The sequence below is a fragment of the Calonectris borealis genome, chromosome 2 (genome assembly GCF_964195595.1).
Source record: "Calonectris borealis chromosome 2, bCalBor7.hap1.2, whole genome shotgun sequence".
Lineage (NCBI taxonomy): Eukaryota > Metazoa > Chordata > Aves > Procellariiformes > Procellariidae > Calonectris > Calonectris borealis.
Genome location: NC_134313.1, coordinates 154,446,407 through 154,466,745, shown reverse-complemented (window position 1 = coordinate 154,466,745; position 20,339 = coordinate 154,446,407). Strand labels below are relative to the sequence as shown.

At 38.7% G+C, this 20,339-nt stretch overlaps 1 protein-coding gene across 2 annotated transcripts in view; it reads right to left on the bottom strand.

The window, feature by feature from the left end:
* SVIL (supervillin) overlaps window positions 1-20,339 on the bottom strand; it is a 141,453-nt gene that overhangs the window by 54,630 nt on the left and 66,484 nt on the right. For both annotated transcript variants that reach the window (XM_075144001.1, XM_075144002.1), the window contains 5 exons: window positions 14,482-14,548; window positions 9,209-9,300; window positions 3,759-3,816; window positions 3,496-3,647; window positions 2,400-3,084 (listed from right to left, as the gene is read on the bottom strand). In XM_075144001.1, the coding sequence (XP_075000102.1) occupies window positions 2,400-3,084; window positions 3,496-3,647; window positions 3,759-3,766 (845 nt within the window). In that variant the 5' untranslated portion in view covers window positions 3,767-3,816; window positions 9,209-9,300; window positions 14,482-14,548. The remainder of the gene's footprint in view (window positions 1-2,399; window positions 3,085-3,495; window positions 3,648-3,758; window positions 3,817-9,208; window positions 9,301-14,481; window positions 14,549-20,339) is intronic.

Below are 20,339 nucleotides of genomic sequence, written 5' to 3'. Positions count from 1 at the left end.
CCCCATTAAAAACACTGTTTCTTAATTATTTCTCTTGGGCCCAACTTTTGCAGCATCTTTTATTACAAGAAAATACGTAATGCCAGAAGTGGCAGCTTTAAAAAGAAACAGCTGGAATTTGTGAATGATTTGATAATGCCTTCAGCCTGCTCAGTCTGAACTTGTAACTGGTTTATAGAGCTGCATTAGAAAAAACACACTTGTTAGTTAATAATGAAAGAGCTTTATAAGGAGACCCAATTTCTCCACATTAAAGGCTAATCTGTGAATCAGCAGATTCAGGTGTCTCTCTCTAGCCAGCATGCTGTTTCACCAGGACAACTGCCAATCCCACCAATGCTGCATTAAGTGCAGCTTCTCCTGAGTTGAAAGAGATAACAACCTAGAAGGCATTTCATTGTTCAGTGTTTCATTGGTTTCCCCTCACAGAAACAGGGACTAGGATTGCTTTATGAGAGTAAAGAAAATAAAACCCCTTCTTACACTGCAGCAACACATTCTTGGCTATAAAGTTTGATGGGGTATTCTCTTTGCTTTCCTAAGGCTGAAAACTTTGTCCCTTCCTTCACCTTACAAAACAAAGAAAACAACCTGCCAAAGGTCCATTGCTCCAATATCCCTTCCTATCAGTGATTGGATTAATCAAGAGATTTATCTCAAATCGATCATTTGAAGATAAGGAATAACATTTTATAGTATTTGATTTAAGACTGCTTCAGAGACAAGTTTTTTGGAGCCTGGAATAACCTAGTCAGCTCAAGGAGTTTCAATACAACTCTTGTCTCAGTTGTACAGATGACCCTGCAATGACTGTTTTCCTTACTGTAGTAGCAGAATTGTAAGCTAAAAACATAAACTAAATATAAGATAGTAGCTTCCCAAGTATGTTGACTTACTTTGCCTCTGATGGCTTTTTTGAAATGATAACATTCCTTTAAAATTTTGGCTTAATTGGGAGAGTCCAGTGATAGCTCATATAGCCACGTATCATGCAAAAGAAGGTGAGCAGGATTAGAAGGCACCTAAATAATGAAAAACTATGAAAAAAATATTAAGAGACTACTACTGGTCTGTCCTATGCAATAAAGTGAAACAAAAAAGACGACTAAGTACATTTGAGCAGTTTACAGGCACTGTAAATAGATGACTTAATCCACCATGTGGTTAATCTTTGACGTAGAAGATTGCTTCCTCATTCAAAATTTAAGGTATGCTTATATGAGTTAATAAGGCCACAACAAATAAAAATCAAGTTTTGTGATTTTGATGGGAAGGATAAAGAAGTCCAGTCAAGATAGCTTGTTTCTGAACCTCCTGCAAAAAATGCCAAAAAGCGTAAACAGTTCAGTTTATACCAGTTCATTTCAGTTTTTTAGAAGCAGTCAGCACTGCTCAGCATGGTGCAGATGTGTTTACGATTAAGTTCTCACTACAGTTTACATCATTTTTAGCTGCAACATTTTAACTTAAGTTTTTACAGTTATTTTCCATTTATCCACCTACCTAGAAATTAAAGAATCACACTTAGAGAAAATCATGCTTTTAAAAAATTCTTAGTCACGTGTTGTTTTCAGTCACCATAACACTTTGACAGTCTGTTTTTGCACTACAGTGTAAAACTACAATGTGAAATTAGTGAAAACTTTTTTTTTTTCCTTTCTGGAAGAATCCGGTTACCCTATTACTGGAGTGTATTTGTCAAATCTGAAGCAATTCAGCATACCATGAGGGAGGCCACGTTTTCCAATCTCAGCATGGAATTTTAACTCTCCCCTCTGCCCCTTCATACACATACCCTGATACTATCTGAAAGATTAACTATCACAGTTTAAAAGGATTTTTACACTTTCACAGCAGGAAAACAAATCAACTATTATTTCAACTGACCCGAGACACTTTTCAGCTTTTAACTCTGAGACCTGTTTTATTTTGGCAGAAGCAGTCATGAAGCTACTCAAATCTTCGCTGAGAAACAACTTGCCTTTACTTGGAAACCCCCACCCAAAGAATTACAGGCTATAGAGGGAAAAAGTTAAAGGCTTGCTCTAACAGATTATGAAAAACAAAGAAGAAAAAAAAAAAGAGCAGATTTAGAACCATAACTGCTTCAATTCTACTTGTGTAAATATCTTAAACATAAGTTATCCCACTCCCCCCCAAAAGTGCCTAATTTTAGCATAAATTATTTAAATATAAAGTGAAACCAAGGACATACGTAATCACAGAAATAGATACCCACTTTTTTGTATCAGAAACACACTGTGATTCAATAGACCCAACCAATCCAGCCTGAGACATCCAAAGCCACTAAATACATTCTTCAAGGGTAATAAATACATTCTCATAAATACTGTAGACACTGCTGCAGAAGGTGATTAAGGTAAAGGAATCATGCTTACCTTTGTCTGATGTTACTGTGCAAGGGCTGGTCATTCTGCAAATGGATCGGTGAGGTTGCCCGCTTTGGTGAAGAAAGGGACTCTCTGGGGGTTTGCTTTGGTGATATTGGCACTTCATTATAGGAAGAAGATTCTCGTCCAGAAAGTGAAAGGGAAACAGAACTATCCAAGGTTGCTGAAGGGTCAGAAGCCTGTCTAATGGCACTGTTATCATCTCCTTTTCTATCACTTTTTTCGTTTGAGAGGTCTTCTTTATCTGGAACACCATCTTTTTCATGGCTGCAGTACTCTTTGGATTCAGAAATCACACTCTTTGACTCCTTCGTCTCAGTTCTGGACAAATACAGGGAGCCACAGTCCCTGTTTTCATCATCTTGCCTTTCACTTTTCACTCCCTTTCTTTCTACGCTGTCGGGATCTTTCCTTGCCCGTGTATATCTGGATGAGTAGTCAGAATCCAAATCAGAATCAAGAGATAATCCGTATTTTTCTGCCAGCTGGCGCCGCCTCTCTGCCTTGTACCTCGCTATTCTTTCTGCTTTTGACTCTAGTTCCTGGGCATCCATGTTTCCTGTACTATACAAGGGCTCTGTATTACCTCCTGCGATTTCTGCTCGGTACCTGGATGTTCTGGGTTGTTTTTCTACAGAAGAATCTGAAGTTTCCTCCTCTTCATTTGATCTTCCTGTCAGAAGTACAACATATATGAGCAAGTCCATCCCAAAACTCCGAGTACCCTACCCACCATTCACATTGAGTGAAGTAAAAGCTTCCCATTTTCTTACAAATCAAAGTGTACTAGTGACTACAGAGACAGATTACATTTTTGCACTTATGTCTCCAAAAGCACATACATATGATTAAGAAATGTATATTAGTTATAATTCTTTAAAAGTCTCATATCAAATTATTGTTTTAAAACAATATGGATAATCAACCTTTTTCAAATAAGACAACTGGAGAATTAAAAGGCAAGTTAAAAAAAACCCTGACCACAGTTCTTCTATAAAACTCTTCTCCATGTACTGCACAAATGATAGGATAGTAAACATGAAGTAATTCAGCAATGTAAGATTGACTGATGTATACTACTTACCTAAGTGGGGACTGTATGGATCAGTTGCACGCATATATCTTGGTGTATCTTCCTCTAGTAAACGGTGTGTGACTGATCCTGGACAGTTTTGTAGAAGCATAGGTTGTGTATCATTTTCAATTCCCTCTAAGCGTCTAGCTATTCTCTCTTTTCTGAAAAAGATGTGAAAAATGTGAAATCAGGCATCTTTGAAGATTTGAGGGGAGAGTTTCTAAGGAGGTAACAAAACAAGCTGTGTGTTTTGTTTTACAGGCCTTTTTTACCTTTTCATTTCCAAAAAATCTTGGTTGTTTGGTTCAAACAGTTTTCTTAATTCTGAAACTGAGACAACAAAAGATTATACAGTTTATAAGCTACTAACTTTCAGAAACTCACAGAAACTTGCTAAAATGCTTTAGAATAAGAAGGAACAGTCAAATAAAGTTAAGAGGTTTGAAATGGCTTTTGTTGGGGAACAAGCATTTTCCTCTTGTTTTCCTAGTTTATTAAGCTTGCGTTGTCAAAAGTGCATTAGGCACATAGGTGTAAACACCAAGGAGTGCTCGCCTCCAGGTACTTCCAGCTAAGCTAGAATCTGCTATGCATCCTAGCAGTTTTCAAGATCTAGTATAAACTGGGCAACTTGTATTTTGATTAGCTGAGGTCAAGCTTACACACTATAGTAACCCCTTTCAAAACCAGGGAGTATGGAATTACTGGTTACCCTGTCTACACAAAGGTTGGGGACTGACTATGTTTAAAGAGAAACTGTGTCCCCTATTCCTTACTTTCCTCCACTCCCTTATATTGAGCGAATCCCAAGAATCCCAGCAACTCATGGTTGGAGTGAAAATTACTGTGTACCCTCATGAGACTCCTGCATGGTTAATCACTTTCTACTTTGCTAATTTTCCCTTGTAGTTTTAATTGGATATACTTTCCTTCTCTCCCCCTAAACTGTTTGGTGGTGTTATGTGCTAGTAGACAGCTGTCACAGTTCACGAAATAGTAGTGAACCAACAGGAGGCATGACAGATGAAGTAATCCCTATATATACACACATATGTGCAGTTATCAGTGATGTTTGCAAACCACACTGGAGCAGTGAGTGCTACATAAACAAGTGTGGTGTGACTTTCTTACCACCAGGAAGGGAAACCATCCAGTTTGTCAATGGATGCAGTGGACCTGGGGGGTCTGGGGCAGTGCTTAACAAACCCCTACACACCTCCCCCCATCATTGCCTTGGCAAAGATGTGGTGCTAAAAGCTGTGTGCACCTATTCTGATGCAACGCACCTCTGGGGTTCTGATCCTGTTGACCCAGGGATCAAAAGTTAAAGCAAGCTAAAGTCTACCGCCTGCTAAATCAGCCCTAGATTGCCACCAGAAATGTCTGACGACTCCGGAGTGTCTAGTAGATACTGTTCCGCAGCACTGCAGAAGTAAATCTATCAGCTTTTTTCCCTACCAGACTTCATCACTCTAAATACTTAGAAGATAAACATTATTGAAACACCACCCTTTTAAAGGTCAGACGCACCTTCTCTCCCTTTCCTCTACTGCAAGAACTTAGATGCATCGCTAAGTCAGGGTTTCAGCTTAGCTAACACATGTCCAGGAAGTTTGCTGTAGTCAGTACCAGTGCTCATACCTCTTAGATAGAGATAGATACTATTGACATTGCCTGTCATATCAACCTTACGTGCTGAAAAGCCACTAGGACTCCAGGTAAAATGTCTTGGATCAGGAAGAATGAATGTATTCTGATCACGACTACTCAGAGAAGCAAATGAACGAGGTACGAATATAGCATCTGAGGCAACAGATGAGTGCCTACTGAGAATGTGTGATTAACAGGGGAAAGAAATCAGCTGGGCCACTCTCCAAAACAACTCCTTTAGTCTACATTTTTACAGAAAGCAGACTCAAGCTATCTGCTTCAATTTCTCAAGCCAGGTTAGCTCAGATTGTAATCATGCCGTGGAAAAAATCTAATACGTACACATTTGATGCAACTAGCAGTGCCGAGTAGCTAAGCATGCAGCTACTTAACAGTACTAACCCAAGGGACACCTCTTCCATGCCTAGTTTCAGCATGTGCAGCAAAGCAGATGGAAGCCTACGCTGTTGACGAGGTTGACAGTGCAAGATAGCCACTAAAAGTCGGCAAGCGCCAGGCACAGATCTCTGGAGATGGATGGGAACTGGACTTGGGCAATGCAAAATTTGCATCCTGAACCAACACCAAAGCAAAGATGAGCCCTTACGCTGTGTTTTCATAGACTTTTCTCTCAATACATAAGCAGTTCCCGCTGCTACTCTGCCTAATCAAGCTGTGCTAGCAGTGGAACTGTATTAAACAAAGAACTTACCCATATGAAACTAGCTTTTGTCTCACATTCACACCAAAGGAAATGATTTCTCATAAATACTTTGCTCTCACCTCTGCCAAATCTACTTCTGTTTAAGTTTGTTCCTGTGGCTTTTAGAGTTTTTCTGTTGCATCTGTTGGTTATACATACATAAAATGGTCAAAACAAAACCCATAATTGTTCTGCCACTTCAAACAGGTCAAAGGCCTCCACAGCTCACAGTTAATAAAACCACATTCCATCCAAATCCTCATCATTTTTCTTCCCTAGTCACCGATTTATACAGTCCCTAAAACCATCATCAGACAACAGGTCTTTTACACAGCTTTAGTAAAGCTCTAAAGCATAGCTTCATATACTAAAGTTGCCTTTTTTTTTGGCCCCCCCAAAAAAGGAAACTTGACTATAAGTCGTCCACATACAAGAAATGTGGAACATCCAAAGAACTCCCAGCAGCATTAGCTCAACACCCTCTTGCTACGTGTTAGCTGAGGTCCAGAGATTCTACTACCGCTCTGCAGTCCTAAAAAGAGCACTGGCCTCATGAAGCATCTCTCCCAACACCTTCCCAAACAAGATGGGACAAAAATAGCATGGGACTACTCTATGATGCCTTACACTTTTTCCACACTTGAGATTCCAGACAGTAATTTCAGCTAGGTTGGCCAACATCTGCAGAGCTTTTTTGTGAAAGCAGTTTCAGCAATTCTTCTTCTGGGGAGGCAGGGAAAAGAAGCACAAAAAAGCAAAAAAAAAAGACGATAAAATGCAGGAAGTCTTCTACTGTAATGATTTCTTTTTGCTGAATAAAATATTTTACTTCAAAACACGAAAGCCAGTTGGAGAAATTTCATTCCCAAGGACACTGGTTGGCCTTTGCAAGCTTAGGTGATCGGGTTTCTCTTTTTTAGTTTGCAATTTGAATATGTTGGTGCCAATTTCCCATCTTGTTCATGGCATGTTTTTCCACATGACCATCAGAAACGACACCATTTCAAAGACACCCATGACAGCGTTAAAGAATAACAACACTTCTACCTAAAAGGTAGCACAAAGATCTGATTCAGCACACATGAAAAGACTAAGAAGTTTAAAATAATTAATTTCACAGTAAAAGCTCCTTATCTAAGTTACTTCATGCCAACACACTTTGTAATAACTGTTGGTCAATATAGTTAAGGGCAAGCGGAAGAACAGCCACAGTTCAGGAACAGACCTGAACTTCAGGCTTTATTTTAGGATGTTGAGCAGGATGCTATGGTAGGACGCCCTCTAAGGTAGACTGTCAAGAGGCATCTTAATTTTGGTAATTGTAGACCTTCGGAGCAGAATTTACCTTATAACAACAGTATTTAGCAAAAGCAGTATTGTTCCATGTCTCGTCCCAGAATAGAAAACAAAAAGTACATTTGGAATGCACCTTATAAGAATGTTTTAAAAACTCCTTAAATTAAGATCAAAGATTTCTTATAGAATTCAGAAATCTTTCAGAAACATTTGTTACAGAATATAAATATGTTTTTGCTGAAAGCTCTCTTTGATAACAGCAGAGGGGACACATGGATAAAGTTGCAGGCATGTGACAGTTTTATTTTTAAAATACAGAAGCTGTAAAAACTAAATCAAGCCTTCCAAAAGTCCCTAGTAAAGACTGAGTGCATAAATTTGTGAAGCCTGAATAGACGTGGATCAAAAGTTTACCTGCCAGAGGCTTAATTTCTCAGCGATGGTAAATAACCATTGTAACGCAGGTATATACATCTTCAGTTTGAGGAAAATTTAACACAATAGTGAAGCCTACCAGCCTCGTTCCTACCTCCTCTTCTCTTCACCTGGAAAGATGATGGTCTACAAACCAGGCTGGAGAAGCATTTATCTTCTGTTTATGCTAGCAGAGGCATACTAACATGTTCAATGCTTAACTGCAGGCAGCAACATGTGAGACTTCAGCTAGACTCTTTGAACCTCAGTTCAGTCTGTATCATCTGAAAATTAAATATATTCTTCCGATTTTCCAACATGTGCAAATCTGGATCAAAGTTAGGCCCTAGATGACACAAGTAACCTGCATTTTCAGAAAGTGTTTGGCCTCAAGTGGTCCCGTCAGAATGTGACCATCAGCTCCCACTGCTAACTTTTTCTTAAGTCTGGTACACACCAAATCTGATGCCTTTATTATGAGAATAATTTCTTAGGAAATAGAGACATCTTGGAATAGAAATTAGTTCACCGAGAAGCAACTTACAGAGAAGGTTTCTCAAGTGAAGGCTCTCACAATTAATTTGTTGGCCAGCATGATTGTAAGGCTAAGAATATGGAATAATGAGGGACTATGTATTCTTACTGACTAGTGCTCTCTGGAAGTCTGTATTATATAAATGCATATCACTCCGTTCCATCATTGTGTCAATGAAGTCTCCTTCTGAACATCTGTAATGATTGTATTATAAAAGCAAGCACATCACTTAAATATCACTTAAATGTTAGGCTGGAAGAAGGGCTCCTTTCTAAAGGAATTCTGCAACAAATGACATTAAAAGAGCAAGCCAGTTCCTTTATGTTGGGATTAGTTCATCTAGCCTTGTAGTTTGTCTGAAAAGGATAAAAATACCACCAGAACACACACACAATTTTAATCGAAGTTCTGAGATCCACAACATCCCTGAGAGAAGGGAACATCTTTATGCCAGTTACACGTAGTTCTTCAGTCAAATGTCACCCTTTACTAGTCAAGAATTATTTTCAAGCAGATTGTGATTTCCTCTAAATAATTCAAGAGAATTAATTCTCGCCTCTACCTCAACTGTGTCAAAAGATAAAGATGGAACTCCTGTTTTCTTCATAAGTTATTCAGACTAACACAGAAGTTTTTTTTTTTAAAAAAAAAATTTAAAAAAAATCCCCAAACCCGTATGTAGCCAGGTCCTTTAGCATGCAAGACTAAAATTCAGTGTGTAGTTGTGTAGTCAGTTGGTCATGCAAGCACAGTGATTCTACCAACTACCGAAGGGGACTGGAAAGAGCCAAGACTACAAGCCAAGTTAATACCTTTGAATTCAGTATTAATCTAACTGTACAAAGAAACCTCTCTTGAACTTTTGAATTTCAACTACTTCTTAACCTATTGAAAACTAGGTAAACAAAGCTGAACTTTATGAAGCAGGGATGTAACAAGGCTTTGTAAAAGAGCATTGTGGTTCATCCCGTTTCATCCCCTATGCATACTTCACAGGGAAAAGAAAACTCGTTTACAAAACATCTGTGCCTAAATGATTTTAACTGTGCCTTCCACTTGCATAGCCAAAACTTCTCATGCTGTTAAATTACCACTTGTGCTCATAATGTGTCTCCCTTACCTACCTTTTGGAAGTACTGCTAAGAGATTAGCATCAATATCCTTTGTGCTGTTTGCAAGTTCTTCTTTATCTTCAGATGAAAACTCCTTCTGAAAACTGAAAGCAACATCTGTTTTACAGAACTGTGGATGTTTCTGCTACAAATCAAATAAAGCCAAGATGTAACCAATTTACTGCAAGATAGTCTAACAGAGATACCAAAGAAAATATTTTCCATAAGAACAAAATAAGAAATAACCCCAAGAAACTCACAAAGCCAAACCTAACATAATTTGAAACTTGTTTGGAACTGACTGTGACACATTTTTGCATTAAATTACTGACTGGAGACTGCCTTCAAAATGCTCTCCTAGCAATTATATTTGAAATAATCTATATCAAATGATTCTCCATAAATATTAAAACATACTTCATCAAATGCAGTAGTGTATGTACACTCCAACCTAGAAGCCTTCTGCACGACTGCCCTATTGTTGTTACTGCACTGATCTCTGGATCTTATATGGCTTATAATACACTAATACGAGCAGCGGATCATTTAGTTTTATACCTTGTCTTTTCAAAACAGCAAAAATGCCCATTTAGATGAGACAAAATATTTCTTTAAATATGTTCATTAAATGTGCAAATTTTAACTGTAAAATGTAGGTGTCATAATAGTCTAAAGTAGATACTAACTGTCTACAGAGACTTTTTGGAGGAAGTGTTCCTCCTTGTGGGTAAAAAAAGTGAGATTTTTCTCTCCAATTATTAAAAATAGAGAGAGAACTGCTGTATTCTGCCATTATGACTTCTAAACTATCCCAACCAGGCATAAGAAAACTTATACTAGTCTTAAAACCTTTAGTAAACTGTGTAGACAGGTGTAACAGATACAAATCCCCACAGGGAAACTAGGCTCTTCTTTTTGCCACGGTAGTGATGTGCCATATGATTTACTGTCATTCTGATAAGACAAATTGCACAGCCTTACTCTTGGAAAATCCTTCCTTAGGACAGTTTTTAAATGGCTTTTTAAAGAATTGAATACCCTTTCATCAAGGGTATTTCGCTAGAAAAGAAAAAATAGTAAAAAAAAAAAATCTGTACTCACTATTCCAGAAGAACGTTTCTCATTGAAAAGAGTTTCAACATACAATGACTAATAACATTTTACATGAACTCCAAGAAGTATTTGGTTCTTTATCATTTATAAATAATATTCCTTTGTAAGACAACATTGAGGAGAGAGTAAAACCCTTGAAATGACAATAAAGAAACTGGGCTGTGTCACATTCAGGCACTATGCCACCTGCCGCGAATCATCTCCCACAACTGCACTTACAGAAATTATTCCAGGTACTGCCAAGAAAAGCAATGTTAGCCACTACAGAAAATAGCAAATAGAAGATGAAGAGCTGCAATAAGCTGTCCATTACAGAAAATTGTGTATCCTTACAGGGCAAAAACACTTTAATGGAACTAAACAAAAACCAAAATAAAATAAAAAAGTAGCACACAGCAGCCACAAGCAAATAGGTGTGTGTGTTATCTGAGACTGGGCAGAGAATCAGACAGTTAACCACATGTTTCTATACGCCTAACCTCACATTGCAAACACTCATGATTCTTATTAGCCTCACAATATGTTATTTTCTTACAGACATAGCTTCTGGAGAACCCCTAGGTGGAGAGATTCCCAGTTTCCACTTGAAAGCAGTTTCTACTTCTTTCGGCTGAGGATGAGTTTGAAAAATGTGAATAATATTGGCCTAAGGCTTTAAATCAAAACCAAAATTTATTTTGTCAAATCAATGTGATTACTTCAGACTTGTCTCAAAAGCGCTGAGGGACCCAGCTCATGACTTTTGAATACCTGGGCTTTATTTAGCAGCATCTCCAATTGCTTCCATAATGCTTGTGACAGTGCAGCACCTTAAGTTTCCATAAACATGGGACTCTGCACAGAAAAGCATTCCCTCATACAGTTTAAATTAACTGTGCACTAACATCCACAACTATGCCTCAGTCCCACATGAATTTCCAAGGGTAAAATCATACAGAATCAGGACTGGCGCTAGCCTGCTGGTTCTAAAAAGAATTGTATTATTGCATTGCTTGTGGATCCTCCACAAACTTTTAAATACTGTAAGCTAGTTAGGTTCACTCCTGCCCGTTCCTCCAAACTCCAGGGAGTCTAAATGTCATTCACTGGGTTTCCATCCACTTGTTCTCATGCCAGTGTTGTCAGTTACCTTACTTATTTTTCTTAACAGAAGTTTTCCACATCTACTCAGCTTCCTCAAGACAGGCTCTCAGCTTCACTGATTATCTGTAAAAATGCTCTCTACCTGTTCCAGTTCTAAGTCATCTTTTTTGTATACTGTGTCCAGAATTGGACAGTCTTGATTCTAGACCTGGGTCTTAGCAGTGTCTTATAAAAATAGGAATTTTAGTAGAGAAAGCATTATTATATGACTAGCCAGATGAATGCCGGGATCTACCACACATTTGCCTTTTTATAACTACGCTATACTGGTTGCTCAATCCCGCATGAGAAACTAATATGCCAAAGCTTTGCTTTCATCAGTTGCAAGTGACAGAAAAATTTATCAGCCCCCAATGCACAACTGTGCACTTAGTATTATTACATTACATCCCTTTTCTATTACTCCTCAAGGTCATGCAGTTCTTCCTGTATGTGAGCTCCCTCCTCCTCTGTACTGAGGGTGGCTTCCAACCTTTGCTCACTGGCAGATTTCATTAAAATTCTTTTAATAACCACAAACTTCTTAAGCCTAACCCTTGCTGGGCTACATGGCATCACAGGTTATCTGTTTTGTGAAAGTCCCTTCAGAGTTTCCCTTATGCCATTATTTTCCATTTCCCTCTGGACAGACTGTCAACTTTTATTTACTTGTTTATTTTTAAATGATTAACTATTTTCATATACTGACTGTTTTATCCACAATGGAGGAGTTTTTCCTCTTCAGAGGCATTTTTGCTCTCTCTTGCAAAGCTGCAGGTGGCATTGCTTGTTTTAAATATTTACACATTAGAAATACAAAATGTTTTAAACTGATGTATCAATTACATTGTTTTAACTTGCACAGAGAATTCAGAGACAAAGCACTGCTCTGAAGATGATACAGTCAAGCCAAACAATTGGGTATTTATAGATACATATATAAAATTGGTTCTAAAAATGAAAGTAGGCATATTTAGGACATGTCACAGAACATTCATTAGGAATCTAAATTGAGTTGGAATGATGTTAAAGCAATTCCAAATAGTTTAAAAAAAAAAAAATTACAGGACACTACTCATAAGGGTTTTAAAAAAATATGCTCATAAGTAATCCCTCACCAAGACTTCCCTTTTTGCTCAAAAGGATCTATCCAGATGTCTCCCTGCTTTATTAGTTTCTCTGCCAAAGGAGCAGCTGCAGCAACAATTTAGTTGCTCAAGCAGAGTCAGACAGCCAGGCTTGGATTGCCAAGTATATTGTACCTTCAAACTCTTCCACAACCCTGTTCTAGAAGTATCACAACTACATCTACTCACCTTTGCTTAATTTCTCAAGTCATGCTATAAATCTAGGTGCAGATTCTGAGCAGCAGCACCAGGAGTTTCTGCACTTAACAGCTAGGCTATGCACATTCATTATGAAAATAATTTAAGGCACACTTGGGTTTCTCTAAATGAAAAAAAACAACCAAACATTTAGACGTTTGCACAAATTCTTTCTTCTTAAAGTCCCTGTTAAATCTGGATACTGAAAGAGGAACTTCTCCTCCTTTGCTTGCTTGAAATACAGCCTGTGATCATGGCTCATGAAACGCAATCAACAGCAGGAGGTCCCACAAGTTTGTTTCACACAGAATTTGTGTGTAGTTTGGCCTCAGGTTCCCAACAAACTCATTATACTCTCCAATGTTCAGGAATTCATACGATTCCTATTAAAACACAGGCAACAATATTTTACAACCTCAAATTTTTCTTTAAAAACAATGTATAACGTGGCATTAGTAGAGTATTTGACAGTCTCAGTAGTTATACTGCTCTTGCCACTTCCAAAGTAAGTGTGGGCTGCTTCTATACATCAGGGATTCCAGGCTGAAAACTTCATCTGCTGCTGCTGCAGCAGCAGCAGCATACAGTTTCTAAATAGCTGTCCCACTAACCTAGTTACATGCCCAACAGCAAGCAGAAGTTTGATCCAAATGCCACTGGTAACATTGCCCTGCCATCTGGATTAAAGCTATGGGATATACTGAGATTTTGTGATTGAAACACATGCATGAAAATCCACTTGTATATCTGCCAGCTAGGTGCTTGGCGTTATTATTTTTTTCTCTTTCTCTACCTCCAGGAGAATTTCCTTCCCTGGACTCTTATATAAAAGGTCCATTCTTCAGTCACATCCTTCTCTGCTACTCTCATTTCTACTTTCCCCTACCTGCCTTCCATAACACAATGTGTCTTGTACACCTATTCCCTCCATCTCTCTGCAATACCTAAGAAACAACATGGCAGGGAATCAGGTGCACTCCAGAAGGTGTGCGTTGACTGAAAAGATGCTTGCAAACATGAGCCTGGGTGCCTAAGGCTGGTGGATTCTTGTGCAGCTGAGCCAACAAAACAGCTGGTTGCTGGGGCAAGACTGAGTTCCCAACTCCCTGACCTCCCCTCTGCACCATTATGAATGAGTCCAGCAAGTTCGGAGTGAGGATGGGAAGAGAGAGGGGATGTGACCAGCCACCTTGCTTAACTGTGAACTATATCCCCTTACTCAGCCTTGTGGAACTATGCCCTAAGATTACAGGCACGAGGCAGCATGGCCCTGCAAGGAAGCAGCAACGTCACCTCTCCATTCATCTCTATGGTGTCCTCCTCCCATGTGCTGAAAAAGCTCTCTGAACAGCTGTGTAATTAATTCACCCACTTCAGCCACCTTCTTTTTCAGACAGATCAGTTTTCCAAGCTGGTTCACTAAATGTCTGTACTGTGTCTGTGCCATGCAAGGAAAAATGGGCATTGCAGTGGCAGGAGGCTCAGTGCACAGTGGGACTCTTCCCTAAGCACTGCCAGCTATAAATTTTCACATTACTTAGGAGGCAGTTGTTTAGGTGTTTTCAATAGCTGTTCAGAGCATCTGCTTTGTGCCAAAGCTTGGTCCTGTGAAAGGACCAATAATCATTTTCCCTAACAAAAGAATAAACATAGATTCAAGCAATGACTGCAAGTTACAATCGTGCAACCAGTCATCTTCACTGGGAAAGAAAAACTTGACCTTACCTTAACGCTCTCTTCCTTTGGAGCAATCGTGAAGGTTTAAATCTGACCGAGTTCTCTCTGTCAAAATCTGTGAAATGAAAAAAAAACACACCGTAGTGAAGATGCTTTAATAAATGGGGAACTTTTAGGAAACTACGTTATAGTCTCCAATCATAGTCCTTTCCCACTGGAAAAGACTGTACAAAGGTCTTCCCTCTAGTTAAAGGACCATCAGCTGGCATGTCCAAGATGGTGATAAACCAAAGCCTTGCAAAAATGAGTACAGACAGTAAACAAATCAAAAGCGTCAACACTTTATGGAACTGCCATGTTCTAATCCCAGTACTCATGGTGTAGCACTGCAGCCTGGGGCTATCATTTAAACTCCTTGACTCAGTTTTCCAGCTTATAAAATGGGCAGTAGACATGTTTATGAAGCACTCTGCAAATGAGAAATGCTGCAAGCAGCAAGAGCCTTTTTGGCTGCAGCCTAGCAATACTATAAAAACTGCATATTCACTGCAGAAGTCAGAGGTGCCCAGCAGGAGGATCTATTGCAACAACAGTATTACACCATCCATGACAGAAATATTTCTGAAGGTTGTCTACTGTTTGGAAGCTCCCATTTTTTTCTGAATAGCCTTAGAACATGCTTACTTTCAGACAGGAACACATGTTTACACTGAGAGCATAACTGTGTCAGATGCAACCTTATATTCAAAAAGTATGTATTACAAAGCCTCTAGTTCCCAAACCTTTGTGAATCGTAAGAAGCAAAGGGCAATTTCCCCTTTCTCCCCCCAGATTTAACTTTTTCATTTCTGCAGCCAAGAACATTACCAGAGGGTCTAAACAATGACCAGTGGTAAGGCGGACCAATGCTCCAAGTACCGGCTGCCTCCATTCAACAATGAGGATGCTATTAAGAGACCTTGGAGAACTGCTAGCCAGGGAGCAGGGGAGCACCTGGTCTGTGAGTGCTGTTGAAAAACACATGAAGCTACTAATAATTTACTCCTAACAGGAAAATTGCCTTCCGTCCCATCTGTATTAAGTCAACTACCCCAAGACACTAAATTAATAAACAATTGGTCATTGACGCAGTGTTCGTTTTATTTTTCAAAGACAGACCTGAATATTACACAACCTGGACTTTAGAACATTTCAAAAGCAGCAACATCCCTTTTACTCTACCTCAGAACTGAGATTTAACTATTTCAAAGAAAAATTAACTGGCAAAAAAATATTTTTTGCTTATACAAAATATTTTAAAATCTAGGTAGGATGTTTCTTATTTTTGCAGAAAAGGTTTAATGAAACTTATTATAGCTGACAACATGGGTCTTAATTTAGAGAATTTATCTTTCATTTATGCCTTTCAAAACTTCTCACCCTCTTCCTCTCTTCCACTTCTTTCTGCCACCGCTCCAGGTAAACACATTAAAATTTTAAAAAAAAAAAAAAAAAGTGAAAGAAAAAAAAGGCCATTTTAACAGCTTGATAAAGAGGCTTTAAATTTGCAAAAAGGCATTTTTTAGGCATCTGCTACAAGTCACTGCAGATTTCAAGCAGCTTTGCTAATAGCATTCTTCAACTTTAATAGGCAACTTTTTCCTGTTTTTGTTAACATTCATTTTCTCTTTCCAAGTAAATGGAGAATAAAGCACACAGACTACACAGAAACATCTTGTTAGACCAAAACAGAGTATTATAAGAAAAACAGTATGAATGGTATATAAATCATTATATTTTACACTACAACATTAAAAAGAATACTCCATGCCATAAGTATCCTCTAAAAAGGCCAGATTTACATTACTGTGAGAAGAGTATGCAGTAACTTAAAAAGCCCAGCTCAATATCAGAATAATCAGAACCAGGCATATCTTAAATTGATAGTCGTTCTAACGGGATATAACCCATCCTATCGTTTTTGGCGCTAAACCAGCTGTCCACCATGAAAACCACAAACAGACCACAGAGAAATTCTCCCTAGCCTAGCCAAAACTGGAGAGGGGATATGAGAAGGGAAGAAAGTAGCTTTCATTGCTTCGCTGGGAGAAGGGAGGGAGAAAGGCTGCGAAGAGGGGGCACACAAGCCAGTCTGACTCTTGCTACCCATTAAACACATTCAGTAACATTCATACATACCACATCTATAATGCCTCAAAAACATCTTAAAACTTTGCTGTATTTCACAGGGGCAAGCTCCTCTCTTCCTCTCCACAAACACAGAAAACCCAACCAGACAATTATATTCTGTTACACAGTTTTGGTATTTTATGTATTTCCTCCTGTTCAAATTAAACCCCATGTGAGAGGATTAAAGTCCAATAAAACTTACTTACTACAATATGGAAGTCTTAAAATTAAATACAAACACAGGAAAAAAAGTAAAACAATTCTGCTTCAAAAGAAAATAAAGATGCCCACAAGAGAAACATCAGTTTAACACAGTCTTAATTCAATGTTTAATGTAAAGCAAAAAACCCCACCCTCATAGTATCTGATACACAGAAAGAAAATCTTTGCAACAGCATTTTGTTCCTTCTTTCACTGAAGAATTCTAAACATGCATATTAAAACAATTTTAAATATTTGTATTTAAAATTAGGAGTATATTTACTGAAGTGTAAATCAAACTTGCTCACAAGTTTAAGCATTTGTTCAGTCTAGTCCCTCTCCCTGTTAGGTACGAACTACCAGATAAAACCACTATCCATAGTTTAATACATAAGAAATTAAAAATGCTGAATTTAAAAAAAAAAGTAGATGCAACTTTCCAGTATTACTTAGTATATTTAAAGGCCCTAAGTCGGTGGCAAGCTAAGCTAATTAAAAGATCCATCTAATCGGATCTTTCAAAAGTGTCCTTTAGGAAATAATGAAATAGCCTAGGTGAGTAACTGCATACTGATTGCTAAAGTAGCTAATGCAGCTGCAGAAGATCTAGTCAAACAATATTTACACATACATACATATATACGAGAGAGATTAAACACACACAAATGAACTGCATTTTCTTCTATCTACTTGGAACTCTTACCTTGCTCCTCAGAGTATTTAACATTTCCCAAATAGCTGGAGATCCAAGGATTTCTGAACATGGTTGCACAAACAAAGGATTCAGCAAAGAGAAACTACAATAGCAGCTAATTCTCAACCAGCCACAGCCCTAGGCCTGTCTTAGCAATATCGCGTAGAGATTTTTCATAGCACAGGACTGGAGCTGTCAGGCTATCGCGTCCCAGGGAGTACAGTAAATGCATAGCAATAGGCTGCAAGCTGGAGCAGCTCAAGCCAGTAATCAGATTACAAACAGAAATTAGGCACATGAATGCTAAAACAGATTGGGCAATGGTGATTGGGAGATTTATAATATTACCACTTCAAAGATCCAGCCAAATCACACATTATATTCCTGCAAAACGAATACAGAACCCCTAAATCTTCATATTAAAAAAAAAAAAAAAAAAAAAAAAGAAAAAACCTCCAAGAAGAGGAATAATTCCTTCCTATCTCTAATCAGGATAAACTGCAATGCTTGCTTAAGAAAAACAGCATCCAGGCTGCCAAAAAAATGGACTCTGTTAATCATATCATTATGCTAAACGTTTTGCCTAACTATTAGTTGGAACGTTTAAAACAGACAAGATTTATGGATAACATATGAGCAAAATTACTGGTGGGGGTGGGGATTTAAGAACAGACACCACAGCTCCAAATATTTTAATTTGAGACAGAAGGTGTAAAATTGCACAAAAGTACTGTCTAGCTACCATATTTTTTTATTAAACCGATTTGATGGATTTTGGATTGAAGAGTCAGAACCCTTTATAGTTAATTTTAAAGTCTGGAAATATTTGTTCAAAATGGTGCAATAACCCTGGCTCAGTCTTCCACACTGAACTACCTGATCATCTAACACACACACACACACACAGACAGAAGCATTAAATATATGACTGAAACAGGTCCATGCACTTAACCCCATCCAACCAAAGGCAGTAACTGCCTACCAGCTTCCCTCCAACAGACTTCTTCCCTTCAAAAAGATTTCAACTAGCATCAGTAGAAAACTCACCAGAAGGCTGGGGTTGTCAGGGCCATGAAAGGGTAGCCTAGAAACACAAGACCGAAGTTCTTGACTTTTCTTATCTGTTTTTATGATACCTGGTACAACAGGACCCTGATCCATGCTGGGAACCTCTATGTACAGGCAAAATATAAGCAATGGTGCTGTGAAAGAGACTGCTTAACCACAAGTGAAAAATATAACCTATCAAAAACCTATTAATTTCTGTTGGCTCACCATGAAGTTGCATTTAGCCTGTCTAGGTCATCAAGACACTGCTTTTCATGCTGGCAAGTTCTTGCAATGGACAGAAGAATATGCGCTCCATCTTGTCTAAAACTCCTGCTATTTGTATTAATTTATTTATTTTTAAACATGAATAATGTTGGACTCACCTTAACTGAAGCACCTTTTATTAGCTGATCTTTCAGCAGTAGAGAGCACCCTGGAACAAGAGTCGCCCAACACATGGAACATGGCATTGAAGCCTGTGACTCAACAAGTAATATCCTCTGTTCAGAAATATCTGATGGTACGTACCACATTTTTTTCTTTGCCTGTAACCTTACTGGCTCTCACGTTTAATTCTAACCACTTTACAGCACTACCCATAGAACACAAACCGAATACTGCTGTGCTCTGTTGACCAGCTGTGAAGGCCTACATGTACTCAAGCCCAGTAAATACAAAAGCAGTAACAAAAAATGGAATCTGTCGACACTGGTCCAAACTCGCCATTAACCTGAAAATCTGCTTTATGGCCTAGACATAAGTGCAGGTGTGCTTAAAACACAAAAACGAGACAGTGCAGAAATAACACAGAAGCTGCTGGTAACAGCTAATGGGGACATTCTGGACCAGTACCTGTGTGGGTATACCAATAAAAGAGACGCCCAGTTCTGAAAAGGTCCCTTCCTTTCCGAACCCTGCTTGTGTGAAGACTGCTTTCTTGATCTTGTGAATAGAGGCATTATTACCTGGAGCATTTTTAAGCACCTGTAACTCATCTGGTACACAGTAAGGGAACTGTTTCTCATAAAGTGCAGGTAAATAACACTCATTTGATAAATCTCGTGGCTGCAGTCTTTAGCAAGGTTGAAGGAGAAGTTAGACTTGACAGCTGAGCTGATGCAATAGCTCACAGCTGCCAAAAAAGACAGTCCTACCTGTTTCTGTCTGCGGGACCTCTGCTAGGTCCTGCTCCGCTAGTGACCCAGTCAGATGACTAAAGTGGTAGTAAACGTTCCCTTTTATTTTTGCTGGGTATGCTTTTCAGGAGGTGCCAGAACAAAAAAAAAAAGGCACAGGATCTTATGACCAGGAAGGAGATCAATCCTTCTGGCTAACAAAGGAGGTGAGCTCAGCTTGATTGTCATCCCCATGTCTGGTAATGTCCCATATGACAGAGGAGAGGTGTGTTTGTATTTGTGGAGGGAGGGGACAGGCTCCCACATTCCTCTGCTGTTCATCATCTCCAACATTTTGTCCTCAGCATCCTTCTGGTGAACAACGTGCAGAAGGTAAAGCACACAGAGCTGCAGAAAAACTCTAGAGTGCCTTTCACAAATGCTTATATTTTAAATGGGTTCTTGCTTGTGCAAATTCAAATTCTACTCACAGAACACAGTAAGAAGCCAGTTTCTCCAACAGCTCTGGCTACCACCTGGGAAGGAATACCTGCAATAGGCTTTGGTGCAAGTAGGACTCCTTTCCCTACTATTTACGGCTAGCAGGTCAAGAATACAGGGGCCATCTCATGGGACCGAAGAGAATTATTATAGAGGAAAGTAAAATAGCCAATAAA